The sequence below is a fragment of the Pelecanus crispus genome, chromosome 2 (assembly GCF_030463565.1).
Source record: "Pelecanus crispus isolate bPelCri1 chromosome 2, bPelCri1.pri, whole genome shotgun sequence".
NCBI classification, from domain to species: domain Eukaryota; kingdom Metazoa; phylum Chordata; class Aves; order Pelecaniformes; family Pelecanidae; genus Pelecanus; species Pelecanus crispus.
Genome location: NC_134644.1, coordinates 23,327,186 through 23,352,992, shown reverse-complemented (window position 1 = coordinate 23,352,992; position 25,807 = coordinate 23,327,186). Strand labels below are relative to the sequence as shown.

Genomic DNA, 25,807 nt, shown 5'->3' with positions numbered 1-25,807 from the left:
AATATTTACTGAGGATTTTGTGATACTATAAAATTACAACAGATGCCAGTTGTTTTCACATAGACAAGTGTACAAATAGGGTAACAGTCATGATATAAATCTGGTGAATGTGTTGTTTGCCATTTAGTGAACTAATCAGAAAGCAGATGCAACTTTGGATTCATTTTTTCCTACACAGGGAATGTAAATAAGGTTGTCTGTTCCTGAACTGTAAAAAACAGGTGTGAGATTTCTGAATGAGATCAAATACTCTTAAAAAGCTAACACTTGCAATATGACCTGAATAGACGACACTCAATGAACTTCTACATCCCTGTCTAACTAGGAAGCAAGACTGAAACATGACATCCTTGCAAAATGCTACAACCGTACTAGAATCCCAGCTGTGTACTTATAGTAAGGAAGAAGTCTCAGATGCTGCATTACCACAAATTGAATAAATTCAGATAAATCAGTAAAGTGTGTCTACTTGCAGACAATAATTAATTTTAGGTGCTGTTTTTTAAATGTGATTCAACTGCAGCAAGTAACTTTGTGTTTGGAAGCTGTAATGCCTTTACAGAGAAAATGGAGAGTTGATAAATGGAGCAACAATAGCTATTGAACCATTATACAAAAGTATTAAGCCACCTTATTTTCAGGAGTTGGATTGGATCTGTCCATTTTCTTGGTCAGTATTTCAATCTGTCTGAGTTAATGTATAGGGATAACAGCTAGAAGAGGGTGCATTTTAGTTAAATTCCACCCTGGTTGTTATTGTTTCTAACAGCTTGAAGGATTATTTTTAGAGAAGCTTATTAATTGTTGTGAATGACAGATTATTAAAAATATCATAATGCCCTTATTAGTTTTGGTTTTATGTTTAAACTTCTTATAAATGGGACATTTATTATTTTTGGGGTTTTTCTTAGGAACAATGGCTATTACCACCAGCGTTTCTGGATGGGCTTATATTACTTGAATCCTGATGATGGCTTTGTTTGGAGTGATGGATCTCCAGTGAGTGATTTAATTTTCCACAGCTGTTATTTTGCATTCCCGGTGCTTCTCAAGTGTGTGTGGTGTATGTGTTTCTGTGTAATTTTATGCTTAATCATAACCCTCTACTGTGTCATGCTCTCTTTAGGAAAACTTATGAATAGCAATTTCATGGCTTGATTTTTTGGCTAAAACATACTGATTTTTGATAAGAAAATGTGCATTGAATCAACAAGAAAATTAAAGTCATGTAGACTAAAGGGATGCTCTTATAAATGCAAGGATTTTTGAGTAAAATAGTCCATCTTTAGTATTTCTCTTCTTTGCTAATTAGTTCTTTATCTGAATTGGCCTACATTCCATGGAACTGAAGACAGTTGTTTTATGCCAGTGTGACTTGACTGTACTTTAGACTAAGATATAAAACTGCAGAAACAAAAGTGGTTTTGGAGATGTGAGTGTCTTTCATGCAAGGTTGGTCAAAATATGTTGATAGAAGTTTACCGTACAGAAAACTGAAATTGGAATTTATACAGGAAGATTTGAGTAGCAGTAATATTTTTCTGAGGAAAATGCCAACATTTTTCTTGTGTCTCAATAATGTCCTACTATTTTACTCATACAGGGTATTTAATTAATATCAACATGTAGCATGCCCCATCATTGTTATTAGATGAATTTTTGCAGAATTTAAACCCTATAAAAAATGTCAATATTCTTCCAAGTGTGATTGGAAACAACTGTTATCTAAGCTGAAGTCCAGTTGCAATCTGAAAAAAAGCTTGAAATGTCAGCATTTGCACAGGGACATTCTGGTTTCCTCTTATCTAAGTTTTTAAACTGGCTATGAACAAATAGCTCTGTGGTTTGATGCTATCTCCCTCTCTCCATTATGTTCTTTCTATATAACAGAATCTTCACAAAACCTTTTCTGTCACAGGTGAAGTATGAAAACTGGGGCTTTGGAGAACCCAATAATTATCAAGGAATTGAACTTTGTGCAGAGATCAGTGGTGATTCCAGCATGCTTTGGAATGACAGGCACTGTGATTATCTGTATGGATGGATTTGCCAGATAAGAAAAGGTATCACTGACTCCTGTGTATTCGTATAATAAGAAAAGATTCTCAGCTGATTTTTTTCCTTATGTTTAAGAAATAAAAAAATTCAAAACCTGTTTATCAGAATGGTTCCCTGTGGAATGTGAAATATCAAACTGGTATAAGGATTTCCATGTCTTCAATGCATTTAAAGATACAGAACCTTTGGTGCCCTGCTGGGACTTCTCACTGATCTTTCTCTATGATTTTGGAAGGAGAAATGTGATACTTGAAAAATAGGAAAGAATACTTTGAATATTCACATTCACTTTTAACTTTTCATTTAGAGAAGCTCATTCCTTTTCCAACAAATCTTATTTTGGAATTTTTTTCTGAGTTGAGTTTCAAGTTATTAGAAAATTGTTTGCAAATCAGTTCACATCCTTGAATTTTTATGTGTGAAAACTCCCTCCTTTACTTGGCTCAGGTACAGTTTTGTCAGCTAATTGAATCTGTAGTTGCAAGATGGAGCCAGGTTTTGAGATATTTTATTTTGCTTTGACTGGGTTTTATATTCATATGTTGGTTTCTTGCTAAATTCTCTAGAGATTTGGATGCTTTTTATTTTCTACAGATATCAAGACAAAATTTATAATTTAGGGAAACCTTGAGTTCCACAAGCAGTGCATCTACCTAAGTCTGAGTATTTTAGAAAGTGGTCATTTAAATATTTTACCACATTCTTATACTGGGAAGGAGGGGAGCAAAATAAAAATGCTGCTTTAGATTATTGACAATAAAGTACGAGCTCTGCTTTATATTAGTAAAAAGATTTCTTAGGCAGAGAATTTTTTGTTAAGTGCCAGTATCTGTGAGATTAAATATATTTTAGCACAAAATAAATTGGTAAACCTATGAAGATGGAGATCTCCTGTATTATAAATTGTTTTCCTGAGATGCTAATGATGCGATCCAGGATGCCATCTCCATGTTGCCAGAGCAAAATCAAACAGGGAAATTCTTTAGCCTGAAGTCTTCTTTTCAGAAAGGACCTGTTGATTTCTTGGGATCTTTTCCAATGAGATTTTTTCTAGGGAAATTTTTAAGATCCAGACAGAAGTTCTTCTCAACCAGAGGCAGATGGAAAGAACCTCACTCTGTAGTAGCTAGGGCACCACGGAAAAAGGTAACCCAGCCTCCATTCCTGCTGCCTCTGGTTTAAGCCAGAATTCATGTATAAGTGACCTGGGGAAAGGAGGGAGAGGGAGATACAGGACTGCCTTAATAGTGTTAATGCTTTGGGACATGAGGTTTTCCGCATCCAGTGAATACCAAAAATAATTGCTTAATTCGGGTAACTTTCAAGGTATGTTATAATAGCTTGCACATTAGGAATAGCTTATATTTAGAGCTTCAGGGAACAAGAATATGTATTTAAAATTGAATAATGTACCAATAGTGTCAATAGAAAAACATACCTATCAATCATAGTAAATATTTTTCCTACAGCAGAAAGTGTACAATCATAATAAATTTTTTTTCGTACAGGGGCAAGTGTAAAGCCTGAACCAACAGAACCTCCCACACCCAGTAAGTGTTATTGCTATTACTATTTGTGTGTGTGTGTGACTAAAAGCATTTTTAAAATTTTACTAATGAGAATGTCTTGTATTTCAGGAACAATATAGTTAGCTTACCATTTATCTTACAGAATACAAGACTACTGAGGATGGGTGGATTATACATGAAGACAAACAATATTATTTCAGCACGGAAAGTGTTCCTATGGAAAAAGGTCGGGAGTTCTGCAAGAGGAACTTTGGAGACCTTGCTGTCATTGAGAGTGAAAGTGAAAGAAAGTTCCTCTGGCGATATGTAAGAAAAATCATTAATACTATGGAATAAATCATCCAAAACAAGTGAGCGTGGGCACTAATCCTTTTCACCCTGGTCTCCCTACAAGTTTTATGATAGTGAAATTGCAGTAGCATTAAGCCAGATTAATATGAAGAACAAACTCAAGTCTTTTTTAGATTGTTTCATAGATGAGACAAGGACAATTTTGGTTTGGTATTTTGTGTAGAAATAAGCACAGTTAGCATTAAATAGATCATTATCCACTTTTCCTATTCAATGTGGCTGTTACACCACATTATATATACCTGCAACTGGTAATGTGCTAAGGTAAATCTTAATGCTTACTTTTAGTTGATTTGTGGCTTCATTTTAGCAAGCAGTATTATACTTGTGAGCTACAATTCTGTAAGGCAGGTGAATTAACTGAAAGTAAAATTTATCAACAGATAAACTCAAGATATCTTAAGTAGTGGATCAAAACAGATGTTGGCTTACATGCAAGACTCAGAACGTTGGCTTTTGGTCTTGTCAGTGTATCTGGGATGTAGTCCACCTAGCAGCCTGGTTTTGGTCCTCAAGTTTGCCCCTTTGCCTCCTTCTCCTTGTGGAGAGCATATAATTATGCAGGAAGAACAACTTGAGGCATGGATTATGCCATGAGAAAGAGCTTTTAAATGACATTTCCTATGTGGCTGGGGTTGGTTGCCTGTTTATACTGTCTTGAGGCGAACTTCTTTTAATCAAGAATGTGCTTAAAAATCAGATTTGAGCTACATACAACTTTTCCTGAGTTGGCTGAAGAGTGGCAGTAAGATAACACAAGGGCCTATATGAATTTATATCCAAATTGTAGGAAGGCTTGTCCCGTGCAAGAAATTTGTCAGATGATGTCCACTGCAGAGGCTGTGCAAGAGGTGCTCATTTCAGTGACTTTCAAGTAAGACTGTGAGAAGTGTTGATATAGTGACCACACCTTTTGGCCAATGGTGAAGTTTGACTGTGGACTGTCACCTGTGAGCTGCTTTAACTTAAGTGTTGTAGCTAGAGAATATAGTAATTCGTATCCTCTGTCAGTCAGACATATATTACTCATTTTTAACATAATAGATTTCTATGATAAAAAGAGGACATTTATACAATTTTAATCTTTACATTCTAGATCTTGAAAAATGGCAAAGAGGATTCCTATTTCATTGGTTTACAACTGAGTGTTGACCAGCGGACAAGGTAGGCAACTAGAACCGTCAAGCTTGCATTGTGCTTTAAAATAAAGAAATCTACTGAGCAGAGCAAAAGTAATGAAGTGCTTGAATGAAATTGTGGCCTGTCAAAGCAAATGAAAATGTTTTTCCTCTGAATTCTGTGGGATGTTCATACTTTGTGTTTTTTGATTATGAAGGTTGTAAAAATGTATTCTGTAGTAAATACATCTCAATGTGCCATTGTATTTAATCCACTTTTTTTTTAACCCCATTTCTGTTGTTAGGCATTCTCACCCTACTAATACTACTCTTACTCTATACTGTTATTCTATATTGATTGCAGCAGGAAAAAACAAAGATAGCTGTTGCCATTATATAACTTCAGGTGCACTGTAAGGATAAGCAGGTTTTCTGCAAGCTTTTCTGAACGTCTGTATGCAGCACCGTATGGATTTTTACACATGATGCTAATTTAGGCCTGGATTCAGTTCAGTCTGGGTCTTGAAGTGCCTGGATAGATGCCGAGTAGTTCTTGGTTCCCCTTATAGTCCGCAGTGACAATGAGGACCCTCCAGAGGATACTTAACATGTTAGGTGGGCCAGATCACCTTCTGAAAATGAGGTGTCTCTGCCATTCCATCTTTTTTTTTGTGGGGACCCTAAGTTGAATATACTTTTAAGCGAAGTACCTTGTGTATTTGCCTGAAGGGCTAACCTGGGCACCTCTCCAATAGAAATATGTCTCCTAATAAGTGTTTGCTTGCCTGGTTATGATTTTGTTCTTTATTGTTTAATCTACATGGATGTACGACTTTTTCGATGTTTGTATTTTACCGTATGGTAAGGCACATTGTCACAGGAATTTCCTTGTAGGTTGTGTGTCATGCCCTTTTCCTCTGCATGGAGGAAATATCAAGCATTTTGCCAGTGTTACCAATAAAATCTCTTCTCTCTGTAATAGGCACGAGGAATATATGACTTGGGGGAAATGGTGACCATCTGGGCTCTCTCATGCTGAAATGATGGCTGGCTTTCATGTTGGCTTGAATGATTATTTTGAGTATTGTCCTAACAGTTGCAAAAGTGTCAGCATATTACTTAAATGGAGAGTAAACACAACTTCAACACATACCCTACGTCTTTGCACAGAGAGTGAGTTTAGTACAATTAGCAAAGAGGCAAATTGGCCAAAAACCCTTGTACACCTTAAACTATGAATGGCTATATTAAACATATTGCAAAATTACTTTTTGTAACATGGAAGCAATTCTATTTGTATGTTAAAGAAATGTTCTGTTGGATTGTTTTTCTTAAGCTGGATCGATGGCACTCCAGTGAATTATTTGGCATGGGCACCACATGAACCTAATTTTGCAAATAATGATGAAAATTGTGTAGTTATGTATAAGAATTTAGGTGAGTTTTGTATGTTTATTCCTGAATTTCTTTATTTGTGTGTTTGTGTCACAATGTTTTTTTCTTCTGAGAGGCACCCCTTCCCCCATTTTCTTTGTTCTTTTACAAAATGTTATAGAAGTAGACCACAGTATAGTGGTCACATAACCATAGTTTTGTGCCCTTGTCCTTACCTTAAGTGTAGCGTGGGAAAGCTCTGATAGAGGTCTGTGGTTGTGATTGCTATACAACTGGTTTATATTTTTTATTAAAATTGGCCTAATGTGCCACTATAAATTTGATATTTCTAGTACCAGGTTCTACACTGCTTTTAACATTCTGTATTACATTGTGTATAAAGTGACATAGTTATCCTAGATGCTGATATAGAATGATAATAAACTGAGAGACTCTGAGGATTTGATCTTATCTTTCAACTAAAAGCACTTTGTGTAAGAATGAGTGAAATGGATTTCCATTTAGCCAGCTCTGGATGTGGTGTCATACAATTCCCCATTTATCTTACATTCAGGATTTTGGAATGATATAAACTGTGGTTATCCAAATCCCTACATATGTGAAAGGCACAACAGTTCCATTAATTCAACTGTTCCTCCAACAACATTTTCACCTCCAAGAGGATGTCATCCAACTTGGCTTTCCTTTCATAATAAGGTACCATGACAAACACAGTGCATGTTGGATGTTTGGCAAAGCACTAAATAGAAAACAAGGGAATTGTTTAATAACATTGTTTCTTATTAAAGTAAAATATTATTATTTTTTGCAGAGAGCTAGTTGACACCTGCATGCTTTTCTTTATTTGTCCATCCACTGTTTTGCAGGAAAGGTGCTTTTTTCATACTTCTAATGAAATGGCAGAGGAGCATATTCAATTGCAGTTGATGAAAGTCATTTTCTAGTCATCTCTTCAAACTTTTTGATATGCATTTCCTAAAGAGTTTAGACAGAGTTCATGAAGTACTGATGCTTTGATCTTGATGTTTTTTAACCAAACCGTAATGCTTTTTCGGTACTGAATACATTTTGTCTTCCTTAACTTTACAAACGTGGTATGCTTTGTAGAGTCAAATAAACAAACAGGCAGATTAATATGTCATGCATAACTTACCACTGTTAGCTGTCTATAAAAAGTCAGGTTTTGCTTATTTTCTAGGGATTTCAGATCAAATCTAGTATGTCTGGTTGAGCAAAACACTTTCTTGAGGCCTTCAATTTTATATAGAACAAGGACCAGTGCAAAAAGCTCATTTTAAGCTGAATGTGTTTTTTTCAGATAAATACATTATTTTACTGCCTTTTCTCCATCCCGCTTTGCTTAAAGCAGTGGTTTTCAATCTGTGAGGGATATTGGAGTAAAGATAATATATAGAGAATTTGTTCATGTTTTAGTGTTACAAAATATTTGGATCTACAGAAGATGAACGTGTCACTTGGCATGCAGCGCGAACAGCTTGCATGAATTTAGGAGGAAACCTGGCCACTATCCCTAATGAACAAGTGCAAGGTACTGTGTATAGTTTCATAGCAACTAGATGAGATGACATTTAATCTTTACAGGATGGCTGTTGTATTTGTGTGAATATGGACAGGATTTGAATAACGACTACACATCTGATTTTTGTTCCAAAACATAAAATTTTGGAAATTTATAATGAAACCTTCACCTGAATCTACCAAATTTTAATACTGGCTTAGATATATATACACATGTATATTGCCCTGGCAGCCAAAGTAGTGCTTTTTCTGCTTACACATGATGCCAGCTGGATCCAGCAAGTTCCATTCCAAATGATATAGTTTCACTAGGTGGCATTAACTTGCCACATGGCTTTCCTATTCACTCAAGCCAAACACCCTTATGATCAGAACTTGCTGTCTCTGGGCAGCTTGGGGCAGAGGTTTGACTGCTCATACATCTACCCACAACTCACCAGATAGATGTACCATTGTTTTCACTAGAGGAGCTTATTTTAATGAACCTAAGAGCTGCATCCCTGACTGGGGGAGATAAGCAGAGGGAAATTACCTCATGCTTGAATAAACATGGCACACATTCAAATTAAAAATTGGGGAAGATTTTGATAGATATTAATAACACCCTCTTTTTAGAAATACTGTTTTATACTACTGTGATGAGAAACAGATGTTGCACAACACATACTGTCTGTGAACTCAAAAGAGCATGCTGAAAAATCAACCATTGTAAAACAAGTCTGTGTTGTAGTCTGAGCAATTAAATAGTTTAATTTTAGACTGCTGACACGAACTTAGTACTACTTAAGTTTTCCACGTGTGAAGGGGTGAAGAATCAAACTTTCACTTTTCAGACATAGCTAAATTCTTATCCAGCATAATTTCTGTAGTACAGATTTCAGGTGGTTCATGCACAGGGCTTGAATTCTAGGTAAAAGAGAAATGAGCCATAAAGCTATTACCACAAAACTATTGTTATTGCTGGCAATGTGGGCATAAAGGCTTGAGTTCCTGTTACGGTTTCTGGCAGAATGGCAATGCTAACATTTGGCAGAAAAATCTACAGGTTTCATTTCTGGAAGCGTAAATTGCATTCATTTTAAAAGACTAAATGAAGGTGAATGAATGGTTGATAGAGCAGACAGAAATTAGTCTGTTGTTTGCAGAGAAAAGTAAGCTTATAACAATGACTGTAGCAGTTGAAAAAAGCCGTATGTTCATTTTATCACAGTGTTTGACGTATTGTGGATTAGTGGGTTCATACATGCCAGCTGACCTAGCTTGCTCTATTTGTGAGCTAGTCATGCTAGTTAAGACACACAAGTACCTTCCTGGAGTGTGCAAAGCTGTGATTGATTTGCTTGTGATGAAGGGTTCTGTTTAGATTTATTTTAAGCATGTCTCTTGTGCATTCTGCTCCTTGCTAAGACAGTGCAGGCTATTGCCCAGCTGTTCCAGGGAGAGAAGAAACACTCTCGCCGTTCTGTAACAGCACTACTTGTGCAGCTGCACAAGTTGTAGGTGCTCAGTGGTGCTGTCTGTATGATGCCATTGCGGGGTAACCACTCTGGTGGGATTATCAGAAATGTGTGGGATCTACACGGCTGTATATTTCTAAGTCAATTGTGGGACTAGGATTCAAAAACGTCTTGAGACATTATGAAAAGCATTTCTGTCATGCTTTTGGAATTCATCCCAGTACCAAGTTAGATATTTAGCTGAAGTATTTTGCCCAAAGCCACAGTTATATATCTGGTTCCCCATTCATTAAACTCAAACGTCACCTCCTTTTCATCTTACCTGCTTGTGTTGTCAACAATGAAGTGTTCTGTATTTCAGAAAAAATATTTATTATCACCAGTCTCAGTGAGGCCAGACATTTTAACTGTCCTTCATTAAAAGTATTTCTCTTTTTCTTTGCCTGTTTTTACTCTAGCTTTCCTCACCTTCCATATGAAAGATTTTGTTACTGATACATGGATTGGATTAAATGATATAAATCATGAACTGAGGTTCCTCTGGACAGATGGAACAGGAGTTTACTTTACAAACTGGGCCAAAGGCTTTCCATCAGGACATACAGATTTATACTCATACGATGGCCAGGTAAATAACAATCACAAATTGTTCACTGAAATTTGATTTTAGATTGCATTTACACATTTGTTGTGATTTGAGACATGTTACTGCGTGACTTATTACTTTCATACTTCTATGCATGTCATATATAATTCCAAACAATTAATGGTTTTGAGCCCTTGGGCAGTTGCTGTATTAGCTGGTGACAGGATCTGTGGAGTGCTCATACAAAGACTGGTTTCAGATTTCAGTTCTCTGCCTCACCGCTTCTGTGTTCACACTGCGTTCTCTCACAGGCTCTGATAGTGGGATTCCTCATGGCATTTGCCCCAAAAGCACACTGAATGAGCACATCCTTTTAGTCCTCTGTCCACAGTTGTGCCTGAACTTAGCAGGGTTTCTCAGTTGGTATGTAGCTTGCAGGGGGCACTTACAAACATTCCTCTTGAACAGACATGTCTTACGTAGAAGCAAATTCTGTCAGTCAAAAAAAAAAAAAAATCAGTTCTCCTATTTCTCTGTCATACAAACTGATCTGATTGATAGGTCATAGAGTTCCTCTCTCTGATCTTACGCGTTTAGATAGTTCTGTGCTATGGAACTACAGCACATTATAGTACTAGCTCTATTTCTGTTGAATGCTGTATTTAATGTAAAAATCTTATTGTTATGTATAATGTCCCTTTTACTGTTTTTGAAAGTAGCACCTCTGAGCTTCTTATCTCTAATGGAGCGAGAAAAGTTGGGAGACTTTGGAGTTCAAAAGAGAAAGCAACTTTAAAGTGTTACTTCTGGGAGGAACAATATATATTTTTGTCTTTTTATGAAAAGTAGTAGGATTTCTATGAAGTCTTCTGTGAAAACTTATAAAGTCCCGATTACAAATTTCAGATTTATTTTTAAGTTTACTTGACCTTAGCAAACAATAGGTTACCATAGTTAATACAAAATACTATGCAACTGTTCAGTTTGAAAGATTTAAATCTTAATACATTTCACTCACAAATGAAGTATTTCTCTGTGCATCTTCTCCTGGACAGCAAAACCAAAGAAGTAAATAGAAGAAAATAAATATGGATGCTTCATTGTACAAAACCATTTGTACACATGCTGCCTTTTGCATTTATCACTGTTTGTTTAATATGTGCTAACATAGGTTCTAGCTATGGTGTCCATGTCAGAGAAGTTGAAATGTCACTGTGAGGGTGGTATTGACAGATTGATGGCTGCCTTTGGGCAGGAGCAGTTCTGATTTTGCTGTGTGTAGTATTACAGCTTGCAACAATACATTTGAAGAGATTAATATGTCAGAAATGTTGCATTGCCCATTGAGGGTCCAGATTTTTATTCTGGGGCGAAGTTAACCTGTCTTTTCTACAATAGTTGATTTCACTTCTCTTTAAATTGTCTGTGGCTTTCCTTCTCTCCATGCTGTATGCCTGGAGATGTGGGAACACCAAAATTTCTCTGGTCTGCACAAGAGAGAGCAGCATTAAGAAATTTGTGAAGTGCGAGAGGAACAGAACCTCCACATCATAAAACTTAGGCTGTTAAATGTTACAAGGATACAAAAGTAAAACTTAAAACACAGTACTGGTGTCTGAAGATGAAAAGAGGGACAAAAGTTTTGTATTCGCTTCTTCTAGCTATTAGTAACTGATTTTATATCTTTTTGCCTCGAGGCTGATTGTGTTGTCATGAGAAACAGTCCTGTTAAGGAAGCAGGGAAGTGGGCTGATGAGAGTTGTGATAACAACAGAGGATATATATGCCAAATTAATGCAGGTACTTCTCTTTTTAATTAAACCACAATCAAACCATATGGTTTTTCAGGGAATTGCTTGGGTATGTGGATTTCAACATCATTTCACTTCCAATAAAGTTACATCCACAAATTGTTTTTCAGGCAGGAACACAAGGGTCATATGCGTCAGAGGTCCAGTTAGAGTCATTACTCTCAGCTGACCCTTCACAGTAACTGCTATGTTGCTACTTCCTGAGCTGGAATTTGTATCTGCATCTTTGTGTTTAGTATGACCCTTGACATGATATTTGTTCCATCATTTTTTCTGTCATTTTCTGAACACATTGGCTTTCAAAACATGTTCTGGAAAATACTGGCTTGTACATGTAGCATGAACTGTCTGGAGTGTGACTGTAACTCACCCGCACCAAACTTGAGCTAATTCACCTCCAAAAAGGAAATTAAAAAGCAGTGAAAACCTGGATTTAAATATCTGATTGATTTTTAAGGACTGGTCTGTTGTGGAGTTTTTTTCCTTTTCTCTGGCAAAAAAAATCCCTGGAAAACAACAGTCTCTGCAAAGCATTTATTTTGATGAAAAAATATTTTATTAAAGAAATTGTGACCTAATCTAATCCTAATTAATTTCAGTAATACTATTCTGGATGATTATACAGAATGCTTCTTTACTCTTTGTCAGAGGTTGCTTTAAGCAGCTCTTTTCATTTCTACAGCTTTGTAATTGATTTTTACTACTGATGCTGCTTAAAGAATAATGCACCTAACCCATGCTGATCAAAAGTCAGGGAATATGAAATCAAGACAAAAGGCTTTTTGTTTAATTCTATTTGCAGCCACAGTTAAATCATAATCCCCTTTTGAACAAATATATGAGTCTTTTTTCATCCTTTATTTTACAGATGCTGAGTTTCTGCCTTCTACAAGTTCATCCCCATCGAGCATTATCCGTTATGGTAACAGTAGTTATTTGTTCATCCATACCAAAATGAAATGGGAGGATGCACGAAAAAACTGCAAACGTGATCAATTTGACCTTTCCAGTGTCTTAGACCCCTACAGTCATTCGTTCCTGTGGCTAAAGCTATTAAAGTATGGGGTGCCTATGTGGATTGGTCTTAACAGTAATGTGGTAAGAACATCAGACTAATTGAACATGATGCTGCTTCTCTTATGGACAAATCAGGAGCTGAAAAGTCTTATTATCTCTCTTTACTTTAACTTATTAGTTTATATCTTGGTCCTAAATACTTTTATGTGCTGTCAGATTTACAGGTAGGAATCCATGCTCTTCCATTACTCTGATTAAATTGTATATATTGCATATGGTTTTCACACTTTTTCTGTGATATTACACTCCGTGCACTTCCAGACAAGACATTTTAGGCTAACATCTTGAAATATCTCTTTGTATATATGGTGTATTTGAGATAAAACCCACATATCTTAAGATGTACAGTGGACAGCATTTATTCTAATAACAATACCTAATTTTCAGAAATAGAATAAGGTGCTGTTGCTCTGACTCTTTCAACATTTTTGAGGGTAGTTAGCCAAATAATTAATTGGCTTACCTAATTTAATTTTATTTGTCTCCTCTCTCCCAGTTCTTTGACATTTTGATACTTTCTGGATGTTAAAATACACCACCCTTTCTTCTTGGCACAGACACTTGTCCCACATTCAGTCCATTTGGTTGAGCACATGAAAGAAATACAAATGAGTGAACATAACACAGCACTTCCTAAAACCCAAAAGATTCCCCTAACCTAATCAACAGGATGATTCACTGAGTTCACCAGCTTTGGTGGGAAATGATTAAGTTTTAAAATATACTTTAAGTTAAAATAATCTCCATTTCTTGAAATTTGGGGGGAAACAGATAGTATAAAAATTAGTCATCAGACTTTCACTCCTACAAATTATTTTAAATGAATTTTTTTTATTAGTCCCAAATTAACAGCTTTAAGTTCAAAATTAATTCAATGTCACTTACTCTGCATTTCCTTTTGCCGAAAAGCATTTGTTGCACTGCTGTATTTCTCAATGAATAGCTGCTTGTCACAACATAAAAGTTTCAGCCATTTGTTTTTGTTATTGATTTCTAAAAAAAATCCTTCTAGCACAAGGTGCTGCATAGACAGACATTTGACTGATGAAGGAATGGTTAATGTTGAGTTTAATCACTCCTGTTGATTTGTTTTGTTCTTAGACCAATGGGCGTTATGAATGGATTGATAACTGGAGAATGAAGTATACTAAATGGGCTGAAGGGGAGCCAAAGCAGAAAATAGGCTGTGTCTATCTAGACATCACTGGAGCCTGGAAGACAGGATCTTGCAATGAAAGTTACTTCTCTGTTTGCAAAAAACCTGATGGTAAGAACTTGAATCTAACTGTTGTAATTACAATGATTATCTCTAGAGTTCTTCGTGCCAGGCGGTCTGCTGAGATATACTTAGACGCTTTTTTTTATTTCAAGAGCTAAATAGATGAAATCATTAAAATTTACTTGGGTTGAATGGGGCTGTGTTAAAATGAGGGCCAACATGTATTAAGAAAGAGATAGTGTGACTGTGAATAGCCATCACTTTACATTAATAATGTTAGATACATTTTGCAAAGCTTAGACTCATGTTACTCTGCTGTTTATTCTGATATTGAGTAAGCATGCAAGACCAAAAACCTCAAAAATCAAAAGTAATGAATGTTAGGTAGTAGTCACAAGGAATGTTTACATATAACAGCTTTCCAGGTTTTCCGTTTGTAACTGAATAAGAAACTACAGGTGGTATAGAAATGTTTAAGGATACTTCTTCAGGCTGCTTTCTCTTATGTTTTTGACCTGAAACTCCTGTTACTATCATGTGATAATGCCTTCTACATTCCATGATATTAGGTCACGACCCGTATGACCAAGCTCATACTGGCTCTAATTCAGCAAAAGTCAGGTGTGAAAATATGTTTGTGAGTAGAGTTGAGCTGAACTTAAGAATGTGTTAAAAGATAAAAGTATGCTTGGATTCTTTGCTAAATTAGATTTCTTGAGAGTAGTTGCAGTACTTTTGTTCATAGATTTAGAACTTTTTCCCATTATTGTGTTGTAGTAAGCAGTACATGCTGCCAAGATTACATTTTTTTTACAGATGTGAGTTTTCCAACATTCAGTTAGAATAATCTGTTCCTGATAAAAGAATGTGTAAGAAGCCATTTCTTTAAATTTTGTGCTTTTTTTTTTTAAAAAAAAATTTTAAACAGTTCAAGCTCCCACTGAGCCCCCTCAGCTTCCAGGAAGGTGTCCTGAATCAGAAGGACACAAGTCTTGGATCCCTTTCCGAGGTCATTGCTACTACATTGAATCTTCATCTACAAGAAACTGGGCCCAGGCATCTTTAGAATGTCTTCGACTAGGTAAATATCCTCCTTAATCAAAGAGCACAACTTTCTGACTTGTTTTTCCTCTCTGTGGAAAGCTGAACATGTGCTACGTATTTTTGTGATTTCAAGGATGGTCCAAGTGTTGGACAAGACAGTTGCATCCAATTATTGCCTTAATTTGGGAGGAGATGGAAAATAGCTGTCTACGAGTGGCACACACTGTCTTTCATGTGTGAGACCAGGCATTAGAGAAGCTGTGTCGACTGGAGTAGAGATCACAAAAGTGGAAACTTTGTCCTTTGACCCTGCTAGGAGGTAGTCAGCCTCATCCATAACAGTCACTAAATCTTATTTTAAAGGCATTTTATAAATTTGTATTCCTGATCTAATTTGCCAAGTGATTATTGCAGTTTTATGCCACTGGAATGAAATTTGCAGCTCTCTAGGCTGGAAAATATATTAGTAAACTAGGGTTGCTGTGTTTCATTCTTGCAACTTCCTTCTCTGGAAAAGTGACTTAAGATTCATTATGCCAGACTTCATATGTCTATAGCATTGGTGTCTATAGCATCGGTGGCAATGTGACTTAGGTGTCTAACCTCCCATTAAAGTATGCAGAGATCTTGTTCATGCTGTCAGTGGAACTGAATACAGGCTTATCTTCACTGGAAGTATATATCAACATTTGGTCAGGTGAATTGCACCCTAAACTCCACTGCCTGGGTTGATTAGGTCTCCACTGATAATAAAACTACCAGTGAAACCCATGTCAAATATAGACACCTAGAGCTGGGTAAGAAGAATCTCACTCTTTCTGCTGGTACTCAGGTCCATTCTAGGGTTCTCATGAACTAGTATGTTGCCAGCTCTAGTTTGAGAAACTAGTATTTTTGAGGGAAGGTTCAAGTTTTGGTATATGTTCTTTAAATCTTACTATATTCTCCACGTCAACATTTGCATAACATTTGGGTGAAGACACTTGATAATATACTTTTAAATATAGAAATGTCTCCGTAATACAATACTCTCACTGTAGCTCAGTCTTTAAGACTCTGACAATTGTTACAGCGTGACCCATTTCCATACAGTCTTCTGAATTCTTTTGTTGACGTGACAGATGCTCAGTCTTTGAAAGCTGCAATATATGTATATATGTATAAGAGCTGTTATCTGTTATCTGTAGTTCTCTGCTTTAAGTGGAATGATTATAATTTTGAATAAGCTTGTGCGAGAAATTAAATAACATTTCTTTTCTTTGGAGGACTGAATTTCTGAAACTGATTTTCAATAAGAAGAGTGAGGCAAATAAATGAAAGAGTTTTAAGGTGAAGTTTGAGAGGTATTGAATGATGATGTTGCATGTGATAGCAGGTACCTCCGCTCACTGACTCAGGTTGTCCGCAGCTGTCTCACATCTTTGTTGTTGGAATCTGCAGTTACATCAGAATGGCCTTTTTCTGTTGAACTAAGATTCCTGAAAAAAGGCACTGACCATTTGTTTCAGTGTGTGTGGTAAAAGACTGGCATTATGTGGAATTTGAAATTTGAATGCTAGTATACTTAAGACTTCACATCACTGACATCCCGTTCCCTTCAATGCTACCCTTAATCTTTCACGGTAATTGTTAGGGCAGGCTGAATCCAGCAGCCCAGCAGAGGCAGGGTTGCCATGGCTCTGTGCTCCCAAGTCCAACCAGTGACAAGGCTGAGAATGTGTTCCCTATAGGCGCACACACACATATGCAGCACATCTATACATATATTCATGGCTGATGACACAGATCAGCACAGACAGACACACAGAGCACTCACATGAACACAATCTGCACCAGCACCCTTATTGTATTCCCCTCTCCAGCTGATTGGGATGAAGGTCTGTTAGCGGGAATATATACAGAAATACAATGTGGATCCCTCCAGCAGCTGGACTCAGACAGTTTGCCAGTAGCTGGCCCATGGATCTCAATGTCCTCAGTTGCTGGGACCTGGAAATATAGGCCCCCATGGCCACCAGTCTGGCTCCTGTTGCTGGTACAGACCCCGTCCTCGCCACACACACGCACTGGTCCCTCCGGTAGTCAATCCCCCATGGTCTTGCCTGTAGAGACACACAGGGGCACACACACATACAGAGCTAGCTGGAACTCCCCTGGTCCCCCAGTAGCCATTCCCTCCTTGATCTCACCCGTAGAGATGCAGGCACACCAGTGGGTCTCATCCTTAGAGACCCGTAGCCCTTATGGTCCCTCTGATAGCCAGCTTAGCATGTGGTCTCACCCTTGGCAATGCACACACATATCTGGCTCACCTACTTCTGGCTATGCTGACTTGATATTCCCTAGTGATAACACACACTCACTTGGGTACCTGCACTCGCTCCAGTTGCTGGCACCATGGACACAAGGGTCTCTGACTCATGGTCCCACTCCAGTTGCTGGTACTTAGACCCCCATGCACACGCATGCATACAGAGTAAAGAGTCTTTCACCCATGAAAACAATTAGAAATAGAGTTTAATAAGAAGATAGGACTGTCTGCCCAAATCAGGCACGGCGCATGACCAGACGAGCATACTGACCAGCAAACTGTTTATACATGACCAGTCTTTTTATCCCCTTATCCTTCTATTTTCCCATGCTTGTTTCTCCCAAATCATCTAGGTCCATCCCTTTCCCTACCTTTGGTTCCTCCCCTGAACATCTCATAAGTCTTGTGCCATCTTGAAATGCTCTTCTGTATCCCATCATGTGTCCCATACCCCTAGGTAACTCCCCTCAATCTGAAAGATACTCTGACATTGACTTGTCTTGATGGGTTTTACGCCTGGACACTAGGGCTGAGGCTGTCCTGCGACAGCCCTAGGAGGGGCCTGAGCAGGATGTCCCATCTTCTGAGTCCATAATTTGGATTCTTTCCTTGCTATTGTGCCTCTTTGCTCCTCTGAGCTCGTGGAGATTGGCTTTTGATGGGCTGATGGCTCCTGTGATGGGCCTGGGAGTAGCCAGGGAAGGGGTCCCCCATCTGCCATTGTCTCTTTGTGCTCCCTTGTGGATGTGCAGCGAAGCTTTTTATCACACAGCCTAACAGTAACCAAACTTCTGATACCATTCAGCAAAAGAGGAACAATTAGAAAAACATAAAGACTACAATGAAAAAAGAGGAACAGTCCAAGTTCTCTTATATTCTGCTGTCCCTGCTTGCACTCTGGATTTTGTTTGCAGTTGGACATTTTCCAATGTTTCCAATTTTACCCATAGTAGAATTCTGAACCATAGTAGAATTTATCAGTCGCTCAGCAGTGATTCAAATGACTTCTATATTTTCATTCTCTGTAACTGTGCCTTCCTTACCTGAGAAGAAATACCTTCAAAAATTCAACAGCCAAATCAAAACAGTCAAGTGCCAAACACAGCTATTGCTCCATGCCTATTAACTGGATTCCAGCCCCACACTAAAGAGAACAGAGAGAACACTTTCTCCAATGTTTAATGCTACTCCATACAAAGTCGTGTATGCTTGCTCCATGCTGTGACTTCTTGACTTTGCTAGAGCATCATACAGAATGAATCACTATGGCAGAATTCCTAGTGTCCTATGTGGATGACTAACACTGTGGTGCTACACTAACTGGGCAACAGATGACCAAGATGATCTTTCTTCTGATGGCTACAAAGAGAATGTAGGAAAATAAACAAGACCTGGTTAAAGTGTTAGTTACACTAAGGACTGTGCTTCAGAAAGTCAGCAAAGTCTGTGCTATACATGAGCTATACAAAGGCTCAGAAAACACTTAATCATTAATATGCAAGATTATGTGGCGGTACAGACTGAAGTTATACATCCTTTGTGCTAAAAACTTTCAATTTTGTTTAGTGCTGGTTTGTTTTTTTTTTTTAATAGTAACACAGCAGTAGAAATTTATGCTCAATACCATATTGGTCTGTTGTATTTTGCTTAGACTTGTTGTTCAGTTATGTTGCTATTTCCCAGTCGATGAGGAAACAAACAAATGCTAGTGCAATGTCATGGAAATGATAAGAAATACATCAGCAACAATGCCAGAGTCCTTCATAAGATATTATCCTAAGTTAGTTTCTGTTTTGAACTTCAAACTCTGTTTGAAATTTGGCACAGATAATCAGTGGCAAACATAAGACAGGACAATGAGAATGCTTTCCACTGTGAAACTTATGTCTCAGAGATTTTTTTTTTTCTCTGTGTCTTCCAGGTGCTTCTTTGGTATCAGTTGAAGACTCAGCTGAAGCCAACTTTCTGGCATACACCATTGAACCACTTGAAGGAAAAACATCAACTTTTTGGACAGGAATGTACAGAAATGTGGATGGTAATTTCTTTACTTTTCACGTCTTTTTGTTTGGTGAATAATTGTCACAAGCTGTTTGACATGGGTGTTGAAAATTTCACATTATACTTCTGTAATACCTAAAAAGTGAAATTAGAAAAGGTAGTATATTAGCATCATAGGGGAAGCTGGTCAGTTGTAATCCAGCAATAACCAGTAATATATAACAGAAAGACCAGGCACAGAAAGTTCATATTAAAGCAAGAAAAGTAATTCACAATAAAGTAAGGCACTAAGGTGCATATAGCAGAGTACAGACAGGACTGTGTTGGGAGTTAAGCCAAAGTAAAATGGTTCTTTTCAAATGTGGAGAGGCCCTGGGTTGATATGCTTGTCATTGAGATACTCCAGTTTTTGAGCTAGAGAATAATGTGGCTAACATCACCTCTAGTCTTTGGCATCACCATCTTGGAATGACCAGTCACCCTCTTTAGTTACAGCTGGCCCTCAGAACAGCTTCACTTTGAAGCTGGAATTGTTTGTGTCTTTGGAATTATGTATCACCAGTTTTTCTATTTTCTGCCTCACTGTAAGGAAGGTAAGGTAAGAGACCACAGGCAACAGGCTGCTTTAATTAAATCTTAACTTTGCTGATTGTTGCTTTTTCATTAATACAGTTACTATTCAATTAAATAGATATTTCTGTCGTTATGATGGACCTAAAAGTTACTTCAGTCTTGTGCTGTTCAGATTAAAAGCTGCAGTATAACAATGTCAGAGGCAGGACTGCAGAATGGTTCAGGTGACTTGGTGTGGGGTTTTCTTGAGTTTTGGAGGGTTTTTTTACAACTGCTTGCTCAACCACTTCAATGACAAACCAGTTGGGGAGAAGACAAGTATTCAATTACATTACTTGAATCTTAACCAGGAAAAGGGAAAGTAGAGGAGGAAAGAATTTGATGAGACTAATGATTTATAAACATAACACATAAAGAAAAGCTGAGGTTTAGTCATGTGGTTAATTGACACATGAAACTTTTTTAAAGTGGTTCTAGAGCAGGTGCAGATCGATACATTTCTTACAGTGATCATAAGCACAAGAGCTGCTTCAGCAAGTACATGTCATTGTATTACTAGATAGTGATTACAGTGATTTCAGTGTAACTGTGCACCTAGATTTCATATCTTTGGAAAAATGATTGTATCTAGATGCCATGCCCTGATGCAAAGGGTGGCAGGTATTTAAAAAAAAAAAGGCAAAATATGAAGAATCTTATAAGAAAACAAAACATAGCTTTCATGCTGAGTCAAAGAATTTGCTTGTTTGAGTACAACTTAAAAGTCACAAGGGGCACATTTATTCTAAATAAGTAACACTATTAAAAGAAAGAAAGAAAAAAAGGAACAGGAAGGAAGAGACAGAAAGTCCCAGCATAGTTGAACAACAGTGATCACAAGATTTTTGAAGCAGATCTTTAAAAAGGAAAATTGTGTGTGTAAAGTCAGTGGGAAGGAGCAGAAACTGAAAAACAAATGGAAGAAAACTGGACTTAGAAAGACTTCAGTGGAGGCTTTGAAAAGAGTAATACAAAACCTCCCCACAAATTACTGAAATTAAAGGCATTCTGTTGAAGATAAATTATCTTTTGACATCAGTAATTTCTATAAACTGAATAAATAATTGCAATAAATTGTGTGAGATGCTTCTTTAAACTTGCTTGCCTTTGTAACATCGTAAGCCAGATTGGCCTGCCATTTTCCAAAAATTGATGTTGTATCATTTGTGTAAAAACTTAAGGGCAACATGATGTGTCAGACCGAAAATCTAAGTAGTCTAGTGGCCTGTCTCCAAGAGTGAGATTTCTCAGGAAAGCAATAAATGTGGAGAAGGTGTCAAGATTGAAATGAATACTATCTTGTTTTTCCATATTCAATGTTTTTCCAATTAGGAGAATGGCTGTGGCTAGACAACACTGCAGTGAATTTTGTCAACTGGAATGTAGGAGAACCTTCCTCTCAACAAAATGAGCACTGTGTTGAAATGTATGCAAACTCTGGGTACTGGAATAATATCTATTGCTCTTCCTACAAAGGCTATGTTTGTAAAAAGCCAAAAAGTAAGTGCTACATTTATGAATTTATGTATGGAGTATGCTTCTTGTGTGCTAGTGTTAGTAGCTGGCCTTTACACACAGTGCATTTTAGCTGGGTGTTTTGAGGTTTTATAAATGCCAAGGGATGCATGTTTCCATGCCAACAAAAAGAAAGAATAACTCTTGTCAGAAAGCAGAAGTGCTGACCAGTGCTCAAGTCCCGTCAGAACTGTTTTAAAAAGATTGTGTTCCTATCTTAACTGTACCTAGGGTATATACTTAACAAGTTTGCCTGTTCTGTATCAATAATTGTTGAGTAATCACGAAGTTAGTACTGTGATTTGCACACACAAAGTTGTCTCATCTATTTGAAAACACATTCCTTAGGGTATCCCCTCTGCCCGAGGGGTACCCTTTGCTTATTTCCCTCTGGAAGTCTCATGTGCATGCATTTTCCAAGTATGAAGTAGTATATCTGTGAATTGAGTATTTATGAATTGTGAATTAAGGAGCAGTTTTGGACCTCTTGTCTCTGTGTTCTCCTGTTTTGAGAAGATGAATGAATGAAAAGCAAAGCAAATAGCATAGTCTGAATGTGCTAAACTGGAAGTGTCCTGAAAAAATTGAATGTGCAAATTTGACAGTAAGGACATCTAGTGCGCACGTATTCCTAAAAGTCATCGTAATAATTTCTTCCTGCATGTATTGCAATATTAAAATCTCTTACTAATGTTTACTGAGAAGAGTGAAATGCATGTAGTAGCTGAAATATGCCCACTTTCTCTACATGACTAGAAATGAGAGAAATTTTACTATCCTTTCTATAAATTTGCTCTCATGCAAAATTATTCTTACTTACTGAGATGCTTGTAATGATGACTGTATCTTCTACAGGAAATATTGCAGAACTCTAAGATATAACCGTCCATTCAGAGTCTACTTATCTGTCTTTTTACATTGTGATTGACAAACAAAAAGGCACTTGACGTGTCAATGCTAGTGTCAATGCAAGGACGATATAGTTGCTCCCTCAGGAACAGGACACAATTGAATCCTACACTGTCGTAGAAATGCAGATTGGCTTGGCACAGTTTTGCAAAGCTGTGATAATGCTCTATTTGCAGAATTGAAAAAATTTATTAAATAGCTATAGGCTAATAAATGGGGTGTTAGAAGCATGATTTTACTCAGTTACACTTGCTATGGCTTGTTATATTTGCTGTTTTGTGAAGAGGCTGCAAACGCAAACTTGTGACTGAAATCTTCCTGTAGAATAGATGCTATCTTCTGTTCCATTTTTGAGGTAGTTTTTACCTTAGAAATTTGAAATTCTGTAGTGGGTCTATTCCATAAATAATCTAACTTTATTTCTTAAGTGAGGAGGTACTCTAAAGAGCTATTCAGCATTTCAACAGGTGCTAGTTGACTGTGCTACAAATAGTGACTAGGTATATTATGTTCATGGCATCTCACTTGCACTTTTCAGGAACAGCAGATTCATATCACCAAATACACTGCTTGTTTAACTGCTTGTAGGAAGGTTTAGCATGCAGTCATCTCATACCAAAAACCAGCAGTGATAATATGCATGATCAGTGCTATACCAAACTTGGTCAGTTAACATTTTTTAGTGAGGAAAAAGGGAAAAGTGTCTAGGTTATTACATTCCAAAAATTTTCCAGTCAAATGAAGCAATGCAGCCAGAAGATTATTTTCCAAATTTGCATAATGTAAATTATTTCCTCCTATTCCTTGATACATATCTGAGACTGTTTTTTACACTGCGCATTTGGACATAAGGTAGCATTATCTTCACAGAATCGCAGAATCACATAATGGTTGAGGTTGGAAGGGACCTCTGGAGGTCATCTGGTCCAACCTCCTGCTCAAGCAGGGCCACCTAGGGCCAGTTGCCCAGCACCGTGTCCTGATGGCTTTTGAGTAGCCAAGGATGGAGACTCCACAACCTCCCTGGGCAACCTGTGCCAGTGCTCAGTCACCCTCACAGTTAAAAAGTGTTTCCTGATGTTCAGAGGGCACATCAGTGTGTTTCCGTTGGTGCCCACTGCCTCTGGTCTTGTCACTGGGCACCACCAAGAAGAGCCTGGCTGTGTCATCTTTACACCCTCCTTTCAGATATTTGTGTGCATTGATAAGATCCCCCCTGAACCTTCTCTTCTAGGCTAAACAGTTCCAGCTCTCTCGGCCTTTCCTCATGTAAAAGATGTTCCAGTCCCTTCATCATCTTAGTGGCCCTTCACTGGACTCCCTCCAGTAGCTCTCTATCCCTCTTGTACAGGGAGCCCAGAACTGGACATGACGTGTAATGTAGCAAACATGCAATACCTCCAGCAAGCACTTCAAAAGTGTGCAAGTATCGAAAGCTCCCAGTTTCCCTGTTTTCCATAGATTTGATGCTGGTATAATGCAGACAAGTAACAAGCTGCTTTTTATTGTAAACAGCATTAATAGATACTTTTCTTGATAGAAACTCTTGGAAACATCCAAATAATCATGTGGTTTTACTTTGAAGAGTAATTATATTGAGTAATATTTGTCTCTAGATGTAAAACTAGCTGGGCTAACAGACACTCCAGCAGAGTTATGGAAAATCTTTGGAAGTCAGGATTGTTGGATTATTAATGAAATCAGGCAATGGAAGTGGGGAGACTGGTAAAACAATTTAACTTCCTGGGCTCACCTTTTTCAGAACGAAACATGATGCATTGATACAAGATTTAGTTACAGATTGATTTTATGTCCGCATGGCAAAATATGATGGATCTTCATCTTAAATGATGGCCGCTTTTTCCCAGCAAGCCAGATTTCGTGGTCCAGATATTAAATTCTAAATGAGCTACAAACATTTTAGTTTGGATGTGACACATGCTAAGACACTTCGGAGTTCATGAGTGATTTCAATTGTCTGTGTAGGTAGGCCATTAAAGTCTCTTGGCAAAGCAAATTTATTACACTTGCTATGTTTATGTAAGATAACAAACACTGCAAAAATTTTTAATTATATTGAGGATTCAGTTTGATCATCTCTGTCCTGAAGATGCCGTGTGGATTTTCTTGTGGTTTTACACTGATGTCAGGATCTGTCTCCATGGAGCTTGTTGATGTTTCTTCTTTTTTGCTATTTTATGCAAACACCTACGTATGAGACCAGAATACAATTGACCATGGTGCTATGCCTTTTGATAGGTGTATATAGCTTTGTATGAACTAAACCCAAGTGTTTTCAGTATTTAGTATTACCATATATTTCTCTGAATATGATTTTCAGTATGTTCCAAATATAGAAATAAATCATAAATAATATAGAAATAAATAACAGAATAATACAATAACATAATTCTTTTTCAATGTTTTGAAATGTCAGCAACTGAAACACCACCAGCAGCAGAAATGCCACCAGCTGAGATGCCTACAAAGGGTAAGAATACTGTCTTTCAAGTAGTCAAAAACTAGTCCCACGTAAGACCATAAACAGAATAAATCATATTCTGTATTATGTCTCTTACATTTTCTGATATATCTGAGTACCATATCTGTTTCCTAGGAGCATATTATTTCCTAGTAGAATACAGTATACTCCGTTCAGTGTCCAAACGCAAATTTAAAAAAATAATAATTTGTGATATAGCATGCAATGTTAGCATTTTAAAATAAATTAATTTTATGTTGCTACCTTTGTCTCACTATTTTGAGACAAATGGAACACTTCTGCTTAAAACATCATGCTTTCTAAATAATTTGTTTCCAGTAATCAGATAAAGAGTATGTAGCATCCTCTTGATTTCTCTGTACTTTTTTTCAGCAATGACAAAGGACGAGAAGGCTCTTACTCTGAACCATGGTAAAACAGCAGTTGTAGTTATTGTTGTCATCTTCGTCCTAGTTGGAAGTGGCCTTGCAGGCTATCTCTTCTACAAGAGAAGAAAGAATCGCTTGTCAACAAATGACAGCTTTGAGAACAATTTGTATTTTAATAGTGATGCATTGCCTGGAACTAGTGACACGAAGGATCTTGTGACCAACATAGAACGGAATGAACATGCAACACTGTAATGTAATAAAATGAAATGTAATGTAATATGTAATGTAAAATGTAATGTAATAAAATAAAATGTGCCTTGTTTTAATAAAATTATGCAATTAGAATTAAGCCAAAGCTATTTTCTCATGTGCAAATACTGTAGTAGCCAGTTTCAGTGTGT

At 37.2% G+C, this 25,807-nt stretch overlaps 1 protein-coding gene across 2 annotated transcripts in view; it reads left to right on the top strand.

The window, feature by feature from the left end:
• Positions 1 to 25,658, top strand: part of LOC104024262 (macrophage mannose receptor 1) — a 65,870-nt gene extending 40,212 nt beyond the window's left edge. The window contains exons 14-30 of one of the 2 annotated variants that reach the window (XM_075704576.1): positions 912 to 999; positions 1,919 to 2,063; positions 3,567 to 3,608; positions 3,730 to 3,893; positions 5,035 to 5,102; positions 6,393 to 6,493; positions 7,005 to 7,147; positions 7,886 to 8,000; positions 9,906 to 10,075; positions 11,731 to 11,833; positions 12,713 to 12,942; positions 14,023 to 14,188; positions 15,069 to 15,221; positions 19,417 to 19,533; positions 21,441 to 21,608; positions 24,970 to 25,023; positions 25,408 to 25,658. In XM_075704576.1, the coding sequence (XP_075560691.1) occupies positions 912 to 999; positions 1,919 to 2,063; positions 3,567 to 3,608; positions 3,730 to 3,893; positions 5,035 to 5,102; positions 6,393 to 6,493; positions 7,005 to 7,147; positions 7,886 to 8,000; positions 9,906 to 10,075; positions 11,731 to 11,833; positions 12,713 to 12,942; positions 14,023 to 14,188; positions 15,069 to 15,221; positions 19,417 to 19,533; positions 21,441 to 21,608; positions 24,970 to 25,023; positions 25,408 to 25,658 (2,278 nt within the window). Of the gene's footprint in view, positions 1 to 911; positions 1,000 to 1,918; positions 2,064 to 3,566; positions 3,609 to 3,729; positions 3,894 to 5,034; positions 5,103 to 6,392; positions 6,494 to 7,004; positions 7,148 to 7,885; positions 8,001 to 9,905; positions 10,076 to 11,730; positions 11,834 to 12,712; positions 12,943 to 14,022; positions 14,189 to 15,068; positions 15,222 to 19,416; positions 19,534 to 21,440; positions 21,615 to 24,969; positions 25,024 to 25,407 lie in introns of both variants that reach the window. The other variant, XM_075704575.1, reaches the window with a different exon arrangement.
• The last annotated feature ends 149 nt before the right edge of the window (positions 25,659 to 25,807 follow it).